The 19,258-nt window shown below is 38.4% G+C and overlaps 1 protein-coding gene and 1 long non-coding RNA gene across 5 annotated transcripts in view; one reads left to right on the forward strand and one right to left on the reverse strand.

Annotated features, from left to right (window-relative positions):
• Positions 1-3: 3 nt before the first annotated feature.
• On the reverse strand, positions 4-11,496 carry bnip2 (BCL2 interacting protein 2). Of its 3 annotated transcripts, none has more exons than XM_078167876.1 (11): positions 10,460-11,496; positions 7,365-7,460; positions 7,204-7,271; positions 5,844-6,020; positions 4,073-4,255; positions 3,802-3,904; positions 3,587-3,718; positions 3,421-3,507; positions 3,236-3,334; positions 2,332-2,367; positions 4-750 (listed from the first exon to the last, which is right to left on the reverse strand). In XM_078167876.1, the coding sequence occupies exons 1-11, from the start codon at positions 10,825-10,827 to the stop codon at positions 693-695; spliced, it is 1,407 nt and encodes a 468-aa protein (XP_078024002.1). In that variant the 5' UTR covers positions 10,828-11,496; the 3' UTR covers positions 4-692. The 3 variants fall into 3 exon arrangements, with proteins under 3 accessions (XP_078024002.1, XP_078024001.1, XP_078024003.1); XM_078167875.1 differs by having other exon boundaries at positions 2,311-2,367; XM_078167877.1 differs by lacking the exon at positions 2,332-2,367 and having other exon boundaries at positions 10,460-11,494.
• LOC144463467 (uncharacterized) overlaps positions 11,447-19,258 on the forward strand; it is a 63,417-nt gene continuing 55,605 nt past the window's right edge. For both annotated transcript variants that reach the window (XR_013491618.1, XR_013491619.1), the window contains exons 1-2: positions 11,447-11,582; positions 13,117-13,140. This is a non-coding gene — a long non-coding RNA (uncharacterized LOC144463467). The remainder of the gene's footprint in view (positions 11,583-13,116; positions 13,141-19,258) is intronic.

Here is a 19,258-nt window from a genome sequence, read left to right on the forward strand (position 1 = left end):
TGATGTGGATCCATGACTTTACTTGGAGAAAATGTAACATTAATACCTAACATCTTTGCTTCAGATTGTTGCTCTCACAAATGTTTCCCCTCCACGAGTCAGAGGGCACATTCAGGTGAGAGGTAAAACATTAAACAATATTCCCCCCAGGCAGGATTTTGATTGAGATCGTCAGCAGTGAACAGTGAAAAAAAAAAAAAAAGGTGCTGTCAAAAACTTGTTCTATGAAATGCCACTCGACTGGTCAGAAACCTAAAATGCAGTTTAAAAATCAGAGCAACCATAAAAATATATTAATTTCTCTCCTTTGTCACCTTTTGAATATAAATATATATTTAAATGTAATAAAGCAGAACATGCATCAACCATTTGTAACAGAGTGCCTTAAATAACGTGTAGATTACACCAGGAACTAGGGAACACCAATAAGTAACTAAGTTTGACATGATATACCAGCAGTAGATAAAAAAAAAAAAAAATTAAAGAAAAGATTAAAAACATTTCAGCCAGCATTTGGGAAAAAAATGCTGAAGATCAAGCTTGTAAAAAGTTCCACAATGTAACAGGCAGCACAGTTTTAAAAAGGCACTTTCTTGATGTGAAGCGCTTCAGTCACGTTGCCCAGAACATAAACATAAAGAGTGGCTGCTGGAAAATATTCTCCGCCTCCACATCATGCAGTGCGAGCAGGGTCACTCTGGAACAGCAGCAGCTGCGACCTCCACTTTGCCGTGCATGTCCTGGTCGATTCTGCGGACAGATTCGACAGCCGTCAGACATCTGTGTGATTGGGGTGCCGTCCAACAGGGCTATGATAACTAATGATCAAAGCACCAACAGGCTACTACACTGCTTATTAACACATTGTTCACATATTCATATCCTGCTATGTAATCATTACCTTTACACCACTACAAAGGGGTTTCTTAGAGTGAGAGAGCATTTCTATTTCTTTGTTTTTTACTTACCAGATGTTCAGCATACTTCACTAACTGGATGCAAATTCTGCCTAATATGATCCATGCTCTTTTTACTGACAGCACTGTAAACATTTGGGCAATACAAACCACCAATATCAGTTATATTATTATGAGGTTATTACTTCCCTTGAAACCTTGCAAGACAAACGCACTACTGTGTAATTGTAATATGTAGTGAAGAAGCCCTGAATCAATGTCAGAGAACAGGCTGCGTTCATTATCTGCAGCACAGATAAGTGCAACCTTTGTGCTTAAAATGTGCAATTTTTCCATGTCAATGTGTGAGGTTTCAGCGCATTTGTCTTGCAAGTTTGCCGCTCAACTTCATGCACCCAGCAAGAGAAGTGCAACTAGTTGTAGCAGTGTTGTAAACGCAATACCGAGTCTCCTCTACAACCCCGTGGTTATTACTTTTCTAATCTTCTAACATGCCACGACGTATCTGCAGCTTAATAACCTCACGCCCACTACTTCTCAGTAATGAACAGAAGATTTCTGTGTGCATGAGCCAGGCTGACAGAAGGTTTGTGGCGATTGCTAAACATCAGCTGGGAGTGGGTTTGCAGTGAGTCATGCAAAGAGCTGTGAGAGTGGACAAGCCGAGTGTTCAGTGAGGGCGAGTTACTGAATGGGGGGTGGGGGGGAGACCATGTGAGGACATGGTTACGGTGCAACCACAAAACCACAGTGACTAGGACAACCTATTTCCCTGTTGTTCCACAAACATGAACACACTTACCCAACATCAACCACATCACATTCTAAACCTGGTTTTTAAAGAGACACATGCAGGTAAGTGCCACTTGATGCCCCAACTTTAGTATCAGAAATCAGAAATGCAATAATTTATCTTAAAACTATTCTAAATTGTTCTTCACATAAATTAATAATTCAGCATCACAGTGAAGACAGTACCTGGGCTATAAAATGGGCTACACAGGTACATTTAAAACCACATTCAGATAGCTGATATTATTGTGAGATAATAAATAGAGAACAAATTTAACAAGAGTTGACTTTGAAATGAACTTCACAGAATTGGCTCAGAAATGGGATTCAGTTAGTTAAACAATCACCAAGCCACCTATTTTTGGAAACCAATCAACCAGCTCCTCAGCCTGCTTTGAAGAGAACATCCGAAATCAACTGAGAGGGAAATGTGGGACATTTTGGAAGAGGAAAGTTGCTGATTTCGGCCAGAAGGTAATCATCCGACTAATAACATGTGGGACACAATGAGGTGTATTGGTGCATTTCTGAAAGCCAATGGATCATTTCCTTGTTAGTTTTGTGAAATGCAAAACAAAACAAAAAAAAGGCTGAGACTGACCCTGGGTGAAAGTGCATATACCTTTTACGGCTTTTCCTATTTTTTTCGTCATCAAACCTTAAGATGGGGGGGGGGGGGGGGGCAGGGAAATGGAGTCAAGGAAAGGAGAATAACACAGCCAACAGACACCAGATATCCAAAAGAGCAAAAACATTTGATAAGATGAGCTCAACAGTTGTGTGAATCAGCAAAAGTAACACGAGAAAATGACAAATGTGTTCTTCAATTGCTGATCTAGCAGCAGTTTTTTTCAGTAATGTTGACACTTGTTAAAAGAACTCAGACAGTGCATAAAGCTACACTATGCTTTAAATGTGTATTGCACAAAAGAAACATTTAGATATTTACAGTTTGCTTTTGGATCTCTTCTCTATCAGGATACACACAGTGTGAGTAAAAGAATCATGGTTACGGGCAGAAAGCATCTATGATTTTGTAGATTCCTAAATATTAGGGCTTTAAAAGAAGATGAATTGTGCAAAGTTTCAAGTGAGTCAGACTCATAACCACCGACATCTTGTCTACACTGGCCACACAGGAAGAGCAGAGTGTTGCTGTAGCACCACCTACAGAGGAAATGCAACTACAGTTTGCAGGATCAGTCAGAGCTGACACTGTGTATGCACTGAACATGACTAGAAAACCTGTGAGAATTTGGAAACCAATTAAAGGGAAAACAGCAGGCCACATCAAAGGAATATATATATATATATATTTTTTTTTTCTTTTTCATTAGTGTTACAATTGAGCATTAACACTGTCACTTAAGTATAAAAATCTGAGGGTCAAATCACCAGATTTCTAGATTGATTCCTTGTAGTTGTATTTATCAGCTTGCAAACACTACTTTTTCTTTTGACAGGACCTTTCTCTTCTTTTAAAAGAACTTAAAAAGTGCTGATGTATTTGAGTGGCGCATACTTACTGTTTGATACAATCTGGTATGGACACATACTCCATTGGAACTAGTTCTGCGAGGTCTGTCAAGCTGAACACATACTTGATTTTCTGACTAAATTTGGAGCTGTAAAAAGAGAAGAAGCAGGAAATGTCAGTTAGCGGAGAAGATATTTATTTTTAATATTCTAGCTACCTTAATCATAAAGTTACCTTATGAAAGGTTTTGTGAGTGCCAGCAGGGTACGAATAAACCAAGAGGGATGGACAATTATCAAAGACTTCAAGTTCTTCCTTAACCTGGACAAAAAGAGTGAGAGGACATTTTAATCTTGGGCTTGGCCTGTTATCTCTGTGTCTGTCGTAAACTGACACTCACCTCCTATCAATCTGCTGATAACACTTTCTGAGCCAGCCGACGGTCGGCATCTTTTTCCGAGAGGTTGCCCCGTTCAAATACACAATCATATAGTTCTCTGCGACCAAAAGCTCCAGTGTGCCGATGACATATCTGCGGGAATCAGGGAAAATTTCATTAGCGCTGGTTGTGACACGTTAGCTCACGAGGCCAGGGGAAATCAAATAAACACTCACTTGAATAAATTGTCCATGATGTATCTGTAATTTGGTTGATTGCTCTCAGGCATAAAGCACACAGCAAACACAATTATGGCATTCAGGCCATCTCCATAGTAACCTGCAGTGAAAAATCAAACATCAAAAATTTATATTTTAATACCAAAACACTATTTTTATAGGCAAAATCTTTTTTACTTCATATTTTCAATAAACACAGACTGATCATCTCAAATAAACTCACTTATGACTGTATTTATGTGTGTGTGCCAAATTTAATGCTGCTGACCTCCATGGCTGATAACCCTCTTGTAAGGTTCAATGGCCTTCATGTCCACTCTGTGCTCCTGGTCTCCGATACGAAACACCCTCCAGCGTCGTCCCTCCTCTCTCTCATCCGCGGCGGAGTACTCCTGCACTGACTCCACGCCCTTCTGCAGTAGTTCTGTAGTTTTCGGCTTGGGGAGATCGTCTAAAGGAGAGGAAGCATTTTAAACCCACAGCTCGGATGCGACACACCTTGGCTGTCTGATCTATTTTGATTAAATCATTTACTAAATGTTCAGATCACTCAATAATTCATAAATGAACTTTTCAATCACATGCATTTTAATTAACAACCATTAACATTACATTTCATTTTTTGCTTTTATCTTTTGTATGTGGACGGCATGCTTCCTCTCTGAATCAACACCAACAATCAAACTCAACCTCCATGTCTCCCTTTTATTTGAGGTCAGCATTTACAAATACCTGATACAATTTCCTGAGGGAAACCCTGCTATTGTTCCCTGCATGAGAATTAATGTGTCGAACAAGCACTGCTGAAATCCAGTAGGACTTCTGTGCATCTTTTGTAGGATGTGTAGCTGCATGATGTGCACATTAAGCAGACTTGAGGCAAAGAGTGATCATGTATATCAAGCATGCAACAAGCAGAAAATAAGTGAATAGTGCAACCAAATCACCACAACACACTTTATTGAGGATCCCTCTGTGAGCGGCCCATTTCCATAATATACGGAATCAAACACACTGACTAGTGTCTCATCTTTAGAGCCCTGTATGACTCATACAGATATATTTTGCATGGGAATGACTGTAGAATGTTTATGAAATCATCTTCCAAATGAGTCATTTTAAATCCCATGACATAACACTTAAGTGGTAAAATGCCAAACGTAATGTGTCTCCAATTTAAGGATGAATTTATTATGCTATGTATTAGTTTGCTGTGTCATTTCCTGTGATGTGTGATACCTTGTAAAATGTAACACATACACTGACTGACTGCTAACCAAACAGCACGTTAGCAAATTTTAAAATGGCTACTATCTGATAACTGCAGCATTACTGTGCAGACTGAACCACTTCCTAACCAACAAGTTGCTACTGATTGTTTCCTCAAATGTGGGAAATTTTCAAGGAGAGGAAAAATGACATGCACAAAAACATCAACTGAAAATGAGGTGTATGAAACACGAAACCTCCAAATGATTTGTTTCAACAAACTGAAGACAGAACATAATCTGGACAATAGGAGTTGATCGACTCATAGTTGGCAGAGCGAAATGGGTGCTGTCCGAGAGACCTTACCACGAGGAAGAGAGAAACCTGTTGCTGGCCTGCAGCCTGTTTCCAGGCTGAGAATGGAAACAATTCTTCCAAGTGAAAAAGAGGAAGGCAGCAGTGTGGAAACACAAAAATGACAAAGCACATTTTAACTACACTTGAGGCAGTGAGTTGCCTACCCAGAGCTGTAAAATCAGGAAAGGAAAATGCCAATGGAGCCAAGAAGCAGGAAATACATGACTGGTCTGATAACACACTTCCTTCTATGTTACAAGCTAACAAATAAAGAAAGCGAATCTTTTCATAAATATGTTACACAAGTGTGGACTGCATCTGGGTCCACGCATCTTTGCACCTCCCACTTTATCAAGTCAATCTAAACTTTACTCTTTGAACTTTCAGTATTAACAAAACAGGAACAAACAGGGCTAAAAGATACTACGTGCTAACACTGTTTTCATTTTCATCACATGATATGAAGTTCTTACCTTCCCATTCAAACTCATTGCTGTTGTCTGAAGGTGTGTCTATGTCATCGAGGTCCAGCTCTGTGCTTTCATCCAGCTCATCAGACAGAAGAGAACCTTCGCTGCGGTCCAGTGTAAGACTGATGTCTGGAGCTGCAAGCTTCTTCTTTGCCTTCTTGCCATGGTCCATTGCATAGCCTAGGGTAGATGTCAAATCATCAGTGGCATAACTGTTTGTGAGAACAATTAAGGGGTAAGTTTTTTCCCCCAGCCTATTAAAATACAATACTCAGCTGGTCTCATTCATGAAATGTGTGTAAATCTTTGAACAGATTTGCACATAAAAAACCTTGGTAGTAAAAACCTACACCAGATTCATGAACCCTGCGGGAAACTCGGATTTGACTTAGATTTCGTAGGCGCATGTGTATGTTTCTGAATACCAATCTAACGTAAATTGACAGCGCACTCTTGCTAGTCAGCAATTAGCATACATCTCCGCCCATGAATAGCCAGTGACCACCATATATGGAGGAGATTATTACTATGGATATGTTATATTTCGGTTAAGTTATTATGGGTGAAGTGGGGTTGAGAAAAATATTTCATTATACATAGTTATTTCATTATTTGTGGTGTGACAGGGACAGGTAAATCAAAGGCTTGGAAGTAGGTAACGGATGCGGTTAACTCTGTGTCCTCTGTTGTAAGAGCCATCCAAAAAGTTAAATGAAAATGGTTTGATATAAATCATGATGCAATAAACACAAGTACACACAAACACAACAGCTACAGGAGGAGGCTCTTCCAAGTCACAGCTCTCTGCTGTAGATGAGCACACTGGAGAGTCCTCTCCGTCAGGGGCAACATGTCTCTACTGGAGCAGTCAACAGCAAACTTCAACAAAGATTGGTGAACGCCAAAATACACCTAAACAATTCACACTCAAATTCGTTCTGCTCACGTTTTATGAATGAGACCCAGTGAGTTTAGCCAAACTAATATAAGGATTCTTTTAAGTTCGCGTTAAAATCAATTAGGTGACATGTCCCAATGTTACAGTCTTTCAGTATGGAATTCTCTCTTTGTGTTACTGTGCTTCCACAGCAAAAAAAACCCCACAGTCTGAGAGGATTCTGTACTAAGAAAGACTGTTAGAAGAAACTCTTATGTGTTGGCTGACTCAGATGGCTAAGGCCTCATATTAGTTTCAGCTGAACTTCTGAATACAGTTTTGCAGGAACAAGAATGAACAGGAATAACTAATGCAACCAATAACTCTCTAAACATACATACAGACACATGGGTTTTAACACAGACTTGAACAAATGTAACATGTCTTTTAATATTGTAAAGCAATGCACCGTTCTGTTTTCATTACCAGGATCTGTCTCCTCAGAGGTTCCTGCAAAAAGCTCATCTTCCAGCTCCTCTTCCTCTGGTAGGGGCCTGAAAATCAAACAGCAGGTGAACATGCCTTCAGTGGGATGATGTTTTATGCGACTTTCAAAACACAAACATGTGATCCAAAAGTGATCATACCGTGGAAAGTCCTCATCCTGCCACTCCTCCTTCAGTTCGACTCCTTCCATTCTTAGGCGAGCTTCTGTCGTGGCGACTGACTCTTGGCGCTCCAGGCTGGGAATGAAAACACAAAGAGGTTATGGCCACTTTTTACGTTTATTAATATTTCATTGCTAAAAGGCTCTCTTGTACTACAAATGTATTAAGATCAAGAGCAGTGCCAGTAGAGATTATCCTTGACAAACAGAACCAAACACATAATTAGTTGTCTGACAACGGCTGCTTGTGACTTGTACAATCCTAAAAGGATTATGGGGGAAATGTAGATCAGGAGTCAGAAGCAATTTCTGTTCTTGGGTTAATGCGTCAGCAAATACAAACTTAGTGGATATGGACAGTGACAGTGATGGAATGCTTCTAGATGATAAATACACTTGACTAAGCTGCAGAAATCACAATGATACACTGCAAATAAGGGTGGGGATATTTATGTTCTGGATAGGATAGGCTGTGTTGGGAAGGTGCAACCCAGTACTGGAAAAGGTTGAACGGATTCAATGGAATCAAACAAAATGATTAAATCTCATTCTTAAAACTGTCTCAATATGTGACTTACTTAAGCTCTACTATTAATACTCATAATACTTTCCCTCTGGTGCTAACCTCTACCGACAGTCTCAATAAACATTTACCGGGCTGTATGTTCATTCATTTTTCTACAGACATATTAGTCTAACAAGATCTGTTTTAATGGTTGTTAAGGAGAGACTGTGTGTCATGTACTGTCTAACTGTTCATATGAATTGCCTGATAAGTTTCCTGATATTTTTTTCTACAAGCACACAAAGCAATACAGCTTACTCCTCAGTTTCAGTTACTAAGAATTTAGTCACAGTGCACATGACATGACAGATGAACAAGTAACATAATCTTAAACATAGTCAGTGTCACTTGTGCATTTGGGCACTTTTTGCCACATTTAAGTTCATTTTTTGTTTTAATAAAGGTCATTTTTAGTTACACAGCTGGACAACCTGTATGATGTGCAATTTTGAACACCTTGAATCTTAAACTTCCAAACTTTCCATATAATAAAGGGCAATAACAATGTTTCAGGTGCTGCTGTAACCCATCCTGTTACTTACCACCTTAGTATAAGCCTGCATCAATTCAGTAAAAACCCTGTTTAGGTTATATGCAAAGCAGTGCGCTCTTCAGTCCTCAAAAATGACAATGACATTACGGGATAGGTGCTTTGTGTTGCAGTGCTTATCAATACATAATTCACAGTCCCGCCTATTGATCGAGAATCTCCTCGAGACTTTCAGCCTACAGCTGGCCACATAATCAGATCATTGGCTTCTTGAATAGCTTACAAGCTTGTGTTAAAGGCTTAGTTTATAAACCATAAGGCTACTCACTAATGCCGATCATGGTATCTGTATCTTTGCCGTACAGAGCTCCCTTTGATGCAGTAATCACATTCACGACTGTATTTGTGCTCCCAGACACAAAAATATTCTGGGCATTCGGTGTTCAACATTTGAAAAAGTTTAGCGCTTTGGTTATGTATAGTGCTTATCCCCATATTACATGTGAAATCCAACTGAGAGAGGTAGAAGTGCCACTGGAATGTGGTTTCCTGAGGAGAGACCCCTGCAATGGAAGTGCACACGAGACCAAGCTGCACGGAAGTGGAGTCAGCCACATTAGGCAAATAGAAAAAGATGAACAACAGTTTCAAAACTATAAAAATATGTTTTTTTCATAGTCATGATTTTATCAATCTTGACAGTGATACTATATGTTGTTAACATCTTTGCAATACGATTGTTTTTTGCATCTACACCTTTCACTGAAACGATCTTTTATAGCGATACAATACAAGCTGGTTTGACCCACTGCAAGAAAGCCTCCTGTTTACAACGGTCTCTATGATACACTAATCTGTCTCTATCAGATAATAATCTGAGTGGTCTATTTTGGCTCGAGTTAAGCACTTACCGACTCTAAAATTCTAATTCTTCCGTTATAAATACTGCTTGTTATTCTGAAGATTAAAAAGGCAGAAGCACAATACGTAGCAACACCTTATCCTTTAAAACACAGATTAACTAAGTGGGGATTTCATGACAATTAATGTTTGTCAAAGGTCAGCGAAATGACGCTCTGTGCATGGTGTGTTCTGCAGCTGTCCACAGATGTTACTTACTGTGACCTACAGAGACTGAGGACAATGACAGTAACACCTGTACCATATCATGCAGTACAAAAAATAGCTATGTAATATACTACATTCCCAAAGTTCATGGTTTCCAGCTCTTAAAGTGTTGATTTGACTCTGTGACAATGTTTTACATACTCCTGTCATTGTGTCAGTCCCCTCTGCAATGTTCAGGAAATAAATGTCATACCAGCCTCAATGTAGCTTCTACTTTTCCTGCTTTTCTAGTCAAGCTACAAATACAGGAACGTCAAAAAGATTTGGGAAGGATGTGTCCTCCGCTTTTGGTATTAACACCTGTTTGTAGGATAAGCATTGATTTAGAAAACTGTATGTAAACTACATGTTTGAAAGCCACTGTAGGATTTTGATTATAAGTCTTCATTTGAGAAGTGTCACATGGCAAATGTGAAACCAATGTCAGGGTGTTTTTTAATGATTAATCTTTGTAATCATGTGTAGTTGCCCTGTTTTTTTGTTTTATGGTTAACATACTTTTTGGGTTTTATTTGCAGCATACTCATTTTGTGTTTTAGAGCTGTATATGTTTTATTTTAGTTTAGTCTGTTTGTAACTCTTATTGCAGCCTGTCTTGGTCAGGACAATATCGAAAAGGAGATTTCTAATCTCAAGAGGTTTTGTGGTTAAATAAAGGTTTAATAGATTAAATAAAACGTGACAATTTAGACTGATCGGTTTCAAGCAACTTTCTAACTTCCCAGCCAACCTTAAAAACACCGACAGACACTTGAACAGAGGCAATCATCTGGCTCATCATCTGGTGCTTGAGTCTGGCAGAACAGCATTCTTACAATGGAGACGTGACACCAGACACTACTCAATATTTTTTGCCAACATGAAGAAAACATTAAGCAGACATGATACAGACCTTCCAATGGGTCCAGGAGGTGAGCGTGGCTGGGGAAGGCTCACCGGGGTAGAGCTTGTTGCTCCCGGCTGTGTCTGCTCATTGTCTGGATTTGTCCTTTCCTGTGGCGTACCTCTTGTTTTGGTTAGACTCTCTTGAAGTGCCTCTTCGCCATTTTCAATTGTAGACGCGGTGCTGTTTTCCAACTCCTCTAGTTCCTCCTCGTCACCTTCTCCTGACACTCCCGAAGATGACGGGCTAGACGTGTGTCTGTTTCCCAGCTCCTCATGAGTCCTGCTGGGTGTGCCGAAATCTGGGCTGCTATTGTTCAAATTCATATCACTTACACTCTTCAGCACCGCTTCACTCTCAATCACATCCGATGCCATGAGCTTCTCCTGTCGCTCCAAAGTTAGAGCGGCTCAGAGTGGGAAAAGTCCGACAAAGAGAAGCTAAAACACCGGTTTAATTGTTAGCCTAAACCAGCCAGAGAGCTGAATCTGACTTACACAACTTCTTTAAAAGTTTGTGGCTAGCCTGCTAGCTCTCGTCCGCTACTCAGCTAACCAAGAAGGCTGTTGTCGTTGACAGCTAGCTGTGCCAACTAACAGCAATCTTATTAACCAAACGGTGTTAAATGTCACACGGGGTGCACAGATAGTCACCTTTTCTAAATGCGTCACAGTGCGTGAACTCGGGAGAGCAAAAAGTGTGCTAGCTTTGCATAAACAGCGGTGCGCAGTGATCCTACTTATCAATTTCCTCCCTTCCTTCCTCCAAGGCAGAATGTTATCCTGCGGACGTAACGTTAGTCACGCTAGCTTATGCGCTACAGTTAGCTAACTGGCTAGCTAACTAACTTAGCGACAGCAAAAGACAAGCTAATGCTGTCAGATTAACACCGAAGTTAATCCATTAAATCAAGACAGTTGTCAGCTACGACTCAACGCTAGGACAGCTGTTCCAGGGCTCCATGTAAAGTGTAAAGCCGGTATCCGGTGATTTAGCTAACGGGGTCCACCGATGTCAAACTCCTCAGCCTAACGGTAGAAAACGGCTGTTTGCTAACATCGCTAGCCAGAGGAGCATTCTGTTGTTACGTTTCCAGCTAGCGGTATGAAGTTGCCAGTTTTGTTTCCTGCAGGTTTGTATCTGAACTTTCTGCCTTCATCTCTCAAGCACAAAACACACAAAATTACCACCGTACATTTCAATTTTGGTGCATTATTTTTACTATCTACACAATAACGGTTTTCACTGCCTCAGCTTGCGTCACAAAATATTATTTCATATTCTAAAAATATCACTTCTGTTCACTGTCACACATGTTGAAGCGACGTAAAGAAAGTTGCTAAAGTGCATTTGTCTCCAAGTGTAGTTCAAAATATGTCACATAACTAGAGTTAAAGGCTTTGGTAAAGGTTAATAGATAATATATGAGTGTAATATTTCTGACAGCTCCATGGAAAATTAGCAAACCTGGCACCCCTGCTAGATTTAAGTAACTGCTGTCCAAGTCAAGGTACACAGTCTGTTGACCTGATTTGTATCCAAAACTTTTCCCATTTTTATCTCCTAAAAGTTTATTTTTCATTTCAAACTGTAGGTTTAATTCTACATAATTGTGAGTACTGTCTATTTGATTATTGACATTTAATGTAAGTCACAGTAGCAGGTCTGTTGCAGTGGTAGACAGTAGCCTAATGAAGCCTACTTAAAAACAACTTCTGTGTACATCTACTTCACTGTGTGTTGTATTGTGCATTTAAACCCACTCCATTTAACAGTAATTACAGCTTAAATTTATTAGTAAACAAAATAAGATGCATTGTTAACATGCTGGTTACATTTAATAATTAAGTAGCCTTATAATAATCTAATAATATAAAATAATATAATATCCAGAAAGGGTTCATTCAGCATAACAAGTAGGCTACTTTGTGGCTGATACCTCTATATTTCTCCTCTATATTTAGTTATTGTATAAATTATTAATAATACAAATACAAATTAAACTTTAAGTAGCCTACTTGAATAACAAAATCAATTGCTTTTTCAGCCCACTAGATACATTTTGCTGCTGCAAAAAAATGTCTGTAGTGAGATAAACAGACTGAAAACTTATTACATAATACAGATGTTGACAAAGTTTTCCTTTGGGGACATAATCTACAGTTGAAAAAAGGTAATAAATTGCAATATATTTTATCGCAGCACTAAGCATATCACAACATGTTAAAAAATAGTGTTGTATCGTGACTATCACAATAATATCATATCATGGAGCGTCTGGTGATTCTCACATCTTATAATTTTGCTTGTGCAATTTGCATTTTGAATGCAGGACTTTTACATTGTAGCTTTACATTGCAGTATTGCTACTTAGAGAGCTGAATACTTTTTCCTCCATTGGTCTAATGCCTATCAGCATTTGTAAGCCTATTAGTTGCTCTGTGTGTTTTATCAACCTGCAGCTTCAGTCCAAAACATCTTTGCCTTCATAAACAACTCCTGTTTTATTAGACTACTATGCCGGGGGGGGGGGGGGGGGGTCATAGAAGTGTCAGACTGTGTGTTGTTGCAATACAGGTTGGAGAAGTTAATCTACAATTAACTGTTCCATTAGTGTGTGGACCTCTACTGTCATCAAATGTTAACTGATTTTTCTTTTCTCTTAGATGGTCGTGGATAAACATGCACAGGTATGTTGGAAGTATTGATTATCATATAAGTTAAAAAAAAAAAGCATATGAGATTTTTAATTTGTTTCATTATATGTCATATTAATTGTGCTTGGTCAGTTACATTATTTCCACTGAAAGGTGGTAGGTCAAAATGTAATTTTAAATCAGTTACATTCACTTTAATGAGTCTTCCTTTTAGTCTGCAGTGACTAGTTTTTGCCACTAGGTGGAGGCAGATGCTCATGGAAACGCTGCAGTCTCTGGGTAGATGCATTTATTGATCAAAATCTGCTATAACGAAAATCTCAGTGAGGACAAAGTGAACTAGAGTCTGAGGTGTAATGAGGAGACATTTTCCAGTTTCAATCATAATCTTTTAAGTTACATTTCCGGATGGTTTCAGATTTATCTGAATTTAGTAATGACATGCTCTTGTGTCCTGTAATTCAGGTAAATGTACATTTTTCTACTTTTTTGATGGTGATATTCTCAAATTAATTTGGTTGCAGTAACCCTTCAGGTGTGGTCTTGAGAATAAATATGTCTGGAGAATATAGAGCATGTCAGTCTATTTCGTTTTTAAAAGCAAACTGAAGAGAGTCAACTGCAACAAATGTTCCATAATTTCTCTTTTGGGATAGTTATAATTGCCATTTTACTATCAGACCCCATGGTTTAAAAAAAGAGAAAAGCAAAGACGGCTATAGATCTAATATAATGATGCTGCCTGGTTAATACCTCCTCTGTGTGCAGCGGATCATTCAGTGTAATTTCTAATTAACACGTTGCTATTTACTCTGTTGGATCATTAGGCCTCATCACAAAAGGATAATCCAGTCAAATTGAGAGTTTATGCTTCCCTTCCACCTTCCACCATGGTGCTGTTTGCTAATGAGTCATGTTGCAATTATCTAACAAATTAAGACAAATGTTGCCTGTTTAGCCAAGACAAATGTACTGAGCCGGGCTACAGCGTTCACACATGTAACACAGATAGAGGAGTGTGTCCTACATGTTTATAGTAAATTCATTCAAATGTCAGAAAATGCTAAGAATAACAGTGGAATTTTGATTATGTGTTACTTTTAATAGAATTTTAAGTTTGTCCTTATTGTTACTTTGTTTTTTTAAGTTATAAAATTGTATGTGAAAATGCAAAATATGATAGATGACAATTAGGAAGCTTTTTAGCTACTAGAACAACATGTTCTTAAGACAGAAAAAGCCACAGCAGTGTAGCTTCAGTGACTGTTTCACTATTGTTATGTGTGTCTTGCATTGTTCATTACAGTAAACCTCTCTCGTCAATACACAGTTAAGTGTCAGGGAGCAGCTACTGTTGTTCACACAGTCCCGCTGTAGCCTCGCAGTTGATTTAAACAATAAAGAAGCATTGTCTGATGCAGGATGTAGCTCCTTTTAAAAGTAATACAAGAACTCCAAGATCTCATCACAGATGCTGCTGTAGTAGACCCCTCCTTTCATGATGAAAGGAGGGATGAACGTTGGGATCAGAGATGGAAGCTGTAACCTATTTGTGAAGCAGAATCATTAGGAAGGTTCTCCAACCAATTTCCATAAGTGGGGTAGCGGGATGTATTTAGGCTACTCGAAGTATATCACTAATGAGAAAAGACAAAAAGGATTCATGTGCATGTTTTATGCAATCTCTTTCTGGGTGTAGATGAATAATTATTTATGATTGCAAAGCCTAAAAGGGAGGCAAAAAAGATAGCAACTGCAAAGAGACTGGTAAAAAATTTAAAGAGGAAGTTAAATGAATATTTAAGGGAAGATGAAATATTTAATGGAAACAAATGAGCAAAACATTTAAAACGGCATGATAAATAGTAGTGAGTGCCATTAAAATGACCCTCTTAATTTGTGCTATTTGCTGCAGTAGCCATGAGGTCTCATTCAAACTCATAATGCTGCGAACTGAAGACTCCGACAGTTGTTTTCAACATGCCAGTCATTATCTGAGGACGCCGTGTCTGTAACCCAGGGCTGACCTCATAGCTGAGAAATATTAGCCTTTGATTCAGTGGAGTTTGTATTGATGCCACAAGGCAGAAACAATTCATGTTTTATTGACCTTCTTCAAGTTGAGGTTAGGGTCCTGAAAAAAAAACACATAATGACATAATGTCTGAATATGGTTGCGGTTAATTTCTCAAGAGACATTCTGCATCAGGGTTTTTGATAACATCAGTTGTTTCAGTCTGATACTGTACTCTACATTTAGTCAGTTTTCACCTACCAGCATCAAAAGAAAAAAAAAACAATCTGGAGTATGTACCAGCACAGTTCATTTGTTTTCCAAATGCGAAAATGATTAAATCAGCAAACAAATAATTATTCAAGTCAATGAGAACAATTATCCCAAAGACGCCTCTGAGACTTGGATGTGCATACTGAATTGATTAATTATCCTGCTAAAGATAATTGAGTGGAGCTAGATCTGTGATTGTTTCCTTTAGACATACCCTCGCCTCCATTTTGATCTCAAGAAGAATATCATCTCTATCATTGTTGATAATGTGTGGTCTGTGTGTTTGCAAAAATTGGCATGCCTGTGATGACGTGCAGCAGTGGGGGATCTTCCTATGGGCGACATAGGCGATTGCCTAGGGCGCCACCCATAGTCAAACACAAGGGGAAAAATCATCCAAAGATCTGATGGTAACGGTCGCCTGTAGTAGGGGGGGCACCTCTCTTAAAAAAATGAAATGTGGGCTTAGTTTTCCAGCATAAAGAAAGATTACATTTGTTTCATTAAAGTGTTTAAGTTATTTGACAACTTATTTTAAGATGTTGGTCAAAATCAATTTTTTGAGTAGGGTGGAATTAAAAATAAATAAGTTAGAATACCTTAAATAATTTGACCACTGTCACCACAATGTTTGGATAAATATTAAGTTGGTTCAACTTAATTGAGCTCTTCAAAGTCAAAGCAAATTATGTTGGTTGTACTAAAGTAATTGAGTTTTTTAGATTATAAAGACTCATAGGATTGACTCAATAATAATGAGTTGGACCTACTTAGAAAGATGCATGCAGATTGTTACCTTAATTTTTTTAAGTTGAACCAGTGGATTATTTTTTTAGAGTGTCAGTTCACCTTAATGTGTTCATGAGTGAGTGATCATTGCTGTTGAAACATGCTAGAGCACTGATGGGCATGATGGAGGAGTGTATGAGGAGAGCATTAAAGTAATACGGGGTGCAATACAAAAAAAATGAGGAAGAAAAAATTTGCAAATTTGCACATGCCCTATTCTTATATGTATTCATATATTTCTTTATTTATTCATTACTATTGTTTGTTAGCTTGTGTTTGTAATTAGGGTTGCAGTGGTATTGCCTACCAGTTTCATGGTATACCAATAGTTATGTGTATATTTGCTTATCTACGACTTTTACATATCCATTAAAAATATTTTCAAATTTCAATTGTGGTAATAAAGCTTTTATTAAACCAAAAAAAAAAATCCCTTATGTTTTCATTCTACTAAGGGTAATTGGAATTGGTAATATTAATAATTTTGTTATATACCATGACACCATGATATTATCTGAGATAGTTATCATACCATGAAAATCTCATACTATTGCAACCCTATCTGTAATAAAAACAATATATGATATAAAAGACAACATTTATATTTCAGGGGGTGGGGTGGGGCTGCCCAGGGAGCCAAATTTGCTAGGCACTGGGCTTGTGGGACTTTTAAAGAGCCATATTTTAATTTTGCAGTCATCTTGCTCTGCTCTCTACATTATTCCTGGATCATAAGGGGGGAAAAAAATCTAAAAATGCCCATGGCTAGAAATCAAGTGACGCTCATCCCTTCTTATCTCACTTCATGAACCCTAGGTTTTACAATATATTCTAATTTTTATTAACCCTATCAAAATTGTAGCAGTGTGCTGAACTGTGTGCGTCTGTCCAAGTTCAACTTTGTCAGTGACGCTGTGTCATGCCCTCACTAACCCGTGGGCAGACTATTACTTACTTCTGAGCTAGACAGACATCATTACCTCTGTGAATGATGGCAAGGTAGCTGGAGCCCAACAGCTTTATTTCCCAGCTCAACTCAGCGGACGCAGGCCATCACATCCTGTTAACAATTCCATGGCTCCACCATAAAGATAAGCTCCCTCAATCAGCTCCGTCTGTCTCAATCGCCACTGAAGGGCCATCAGTCATCACTAGCCGGGACGGGAGCCCCTCCATATTCACTTGTGATTGACACCGTTTAGATGATTCGGTCAGAATCGCCGGGCTGTTTATTTCCTCTGTGGACCAGTGTGCTGTTTTCTTATTAAGAGGAGTTCATGAAATATTTATCCTTGATATCAGCATATTCGGCGTCATGCGATCAGTCTTCTCACTCTGAGCAAATATTGGTCCATTTCATGTGGAATCTCTCAAATGGCGAGATGAATTAAGTCAGAGGCTCTGACATTTTAATCACAGCGAACATAAGAAGCCAATTGTCACTGTCAAACCACATGAAGGTCATTTCCATTGTTAAAGATCTGCTTGCCATAACATTTAATCGTTACATCCTAATGATTCGTTTACATGTGAGATCAGGTTGATATTTTATGTATAAGCACACATTCTATCCAAGGCCTTTTATTCTATTAACCTGTCCTGTCTTTATTAGATCCTTTCTGAGATAATTCCCATATGGCTTAGCCTTTGATAAATATGCTTTTAGGTCTATCTAATTAATGCATTCCACTGTGATTTTCTTCACTTGTCACCCACTCTTTAACCTCATAGTGGAGGAACAGACTTTTCCTACTCAAATTAAAGGTCCTCTGAGACACTGTACATGTGTGAGCTAATGATGTAGTGCGCTGTACAACCTGCTATCTTATCTTGAGGGCCTTGTTGAAATGTTTTGAGTAGAAATGAATTATATGACCTCACTGTTATGGAGTGTGGATATATTCCGAGCAAACATGTTTTAGTTTATTGTGTCTGTTCTCGTAAATTCTGGTGTTTTTTTTCCAGTTTGATTGCCTCTTGAATTTAGAATGTTTTAGTAGAGGTTTGGTTGTGTTACAATCAAAATATTAACAACAGATATTTGCTTTGTGAGTAGATTCTCATAGTGGTTGAAATATAACGTGTTTGATGATTTGTATCACAAAAGACTGTCTCATTGTATTTATTTGACTATGAATGTAATGCAATGAACCAAAGCTACATTTAGATTCATGTGGGCAATGGTCTAATGTTGAGACAGCAATTCTGACGGCACACAGGAGACACTAGCTAAGTCTACTATTTCCAAATTAATTAAAGCAATTCAGCGTTTTTAAATGTACTATTCAATTTTTCCTTTTACTGTCAGCATAATTGCAGTTTCCAGTCATGTGACCAAGGGACCATTCATAGGTATAATGAATGGGATAGGGTGGTGATCAGCATTAACTCTAACTTAAACTGCTTAATATGAGAAAAACCAGCTGTACTTCAGTGAAATATGTTGCATTTAATGACTTAAATTGTCCACTATTTGCAGTAAAACTATGATAGAAACTGACTAAATGTCACAATGCAGCTAAATGGGAAAATGCCTTTAAAAAGCTATAGGATTTGTTGTATGTTTCCATGGTAACAAGGCCCAGGGTGCCTGATGCTAAAGCAGAGTCTTTACAAATAGTTAGCATAGTCTTTTTACACATCCAGAGCAAGGGTTGTCAGGGAAAGCTCAGCTCAGGGGTTCTTTGGTGGTCAGTGAGAGTGATGAATTCACTCACAAATTAGCATTTTAGTGATTTTTTTTTATTCAGATCATACAGAAAAAAAAGATGGACGACAGATTTTCATTCCAAACAGCAACAAAGAATCTGATATGTAGTTTTAACTGTGCAGTTTACTTCAGATACGTCAGTGATACTCAACTTAAAGCTTGCCACGTGGCCCGCCGACCATTTTCTGATTCACAAAGACAATACATTTACACTGTTTGCTTATTGCATTTGTCATTTTGCAAAAGTAGCCTCCAGGCAAAGCAAGTTAAGTCTCCCTGCTAATATCAATTCATAGCAGCTTTAATAATCTACTCCAAATACCACTGGACTGCATATGTGGGATATGGTTATGTGATTTCTCAGT

This window comes from Epinephelus lanceolatus, chromosome 5 (assembly GCF_041903045.1).
Source record: "Epinephelus lanceolatus isolate andai-2023 chromosome 5, ASM4190304v1, whole genome shotgun sequence".
NCBI classification, from domain to species: Eukaryota; Metazoa; Chordata; class Actinopteri; order Perciformes; family Serranidae; genus Epinephelus; species Epinephelus lanceolatus.

Coding starts and splice junctions, on each gene's coding strand:
- bnip2 (XM_078167875.1), bottom strand. CDS start 10,827: ATGGCATCGGATGTGATTGAGAGTGAAGCGGTGCTGAAGAGTGTAAGT. Junction 3,508..3,586: donor TATCAGCAGATTGATAGGAG/GTGAGTGTCAGT, acceptor CTTTTTGTCCAG/GTTAAGGAAGAACTTGAAGT. Junction 2,368..3,235: donor ATACCAGATTGTATCAAACA/GTAAGTATGCGC, acceptor CCCCATCTTAAG/GTTTGATGACGAAAAAAATA.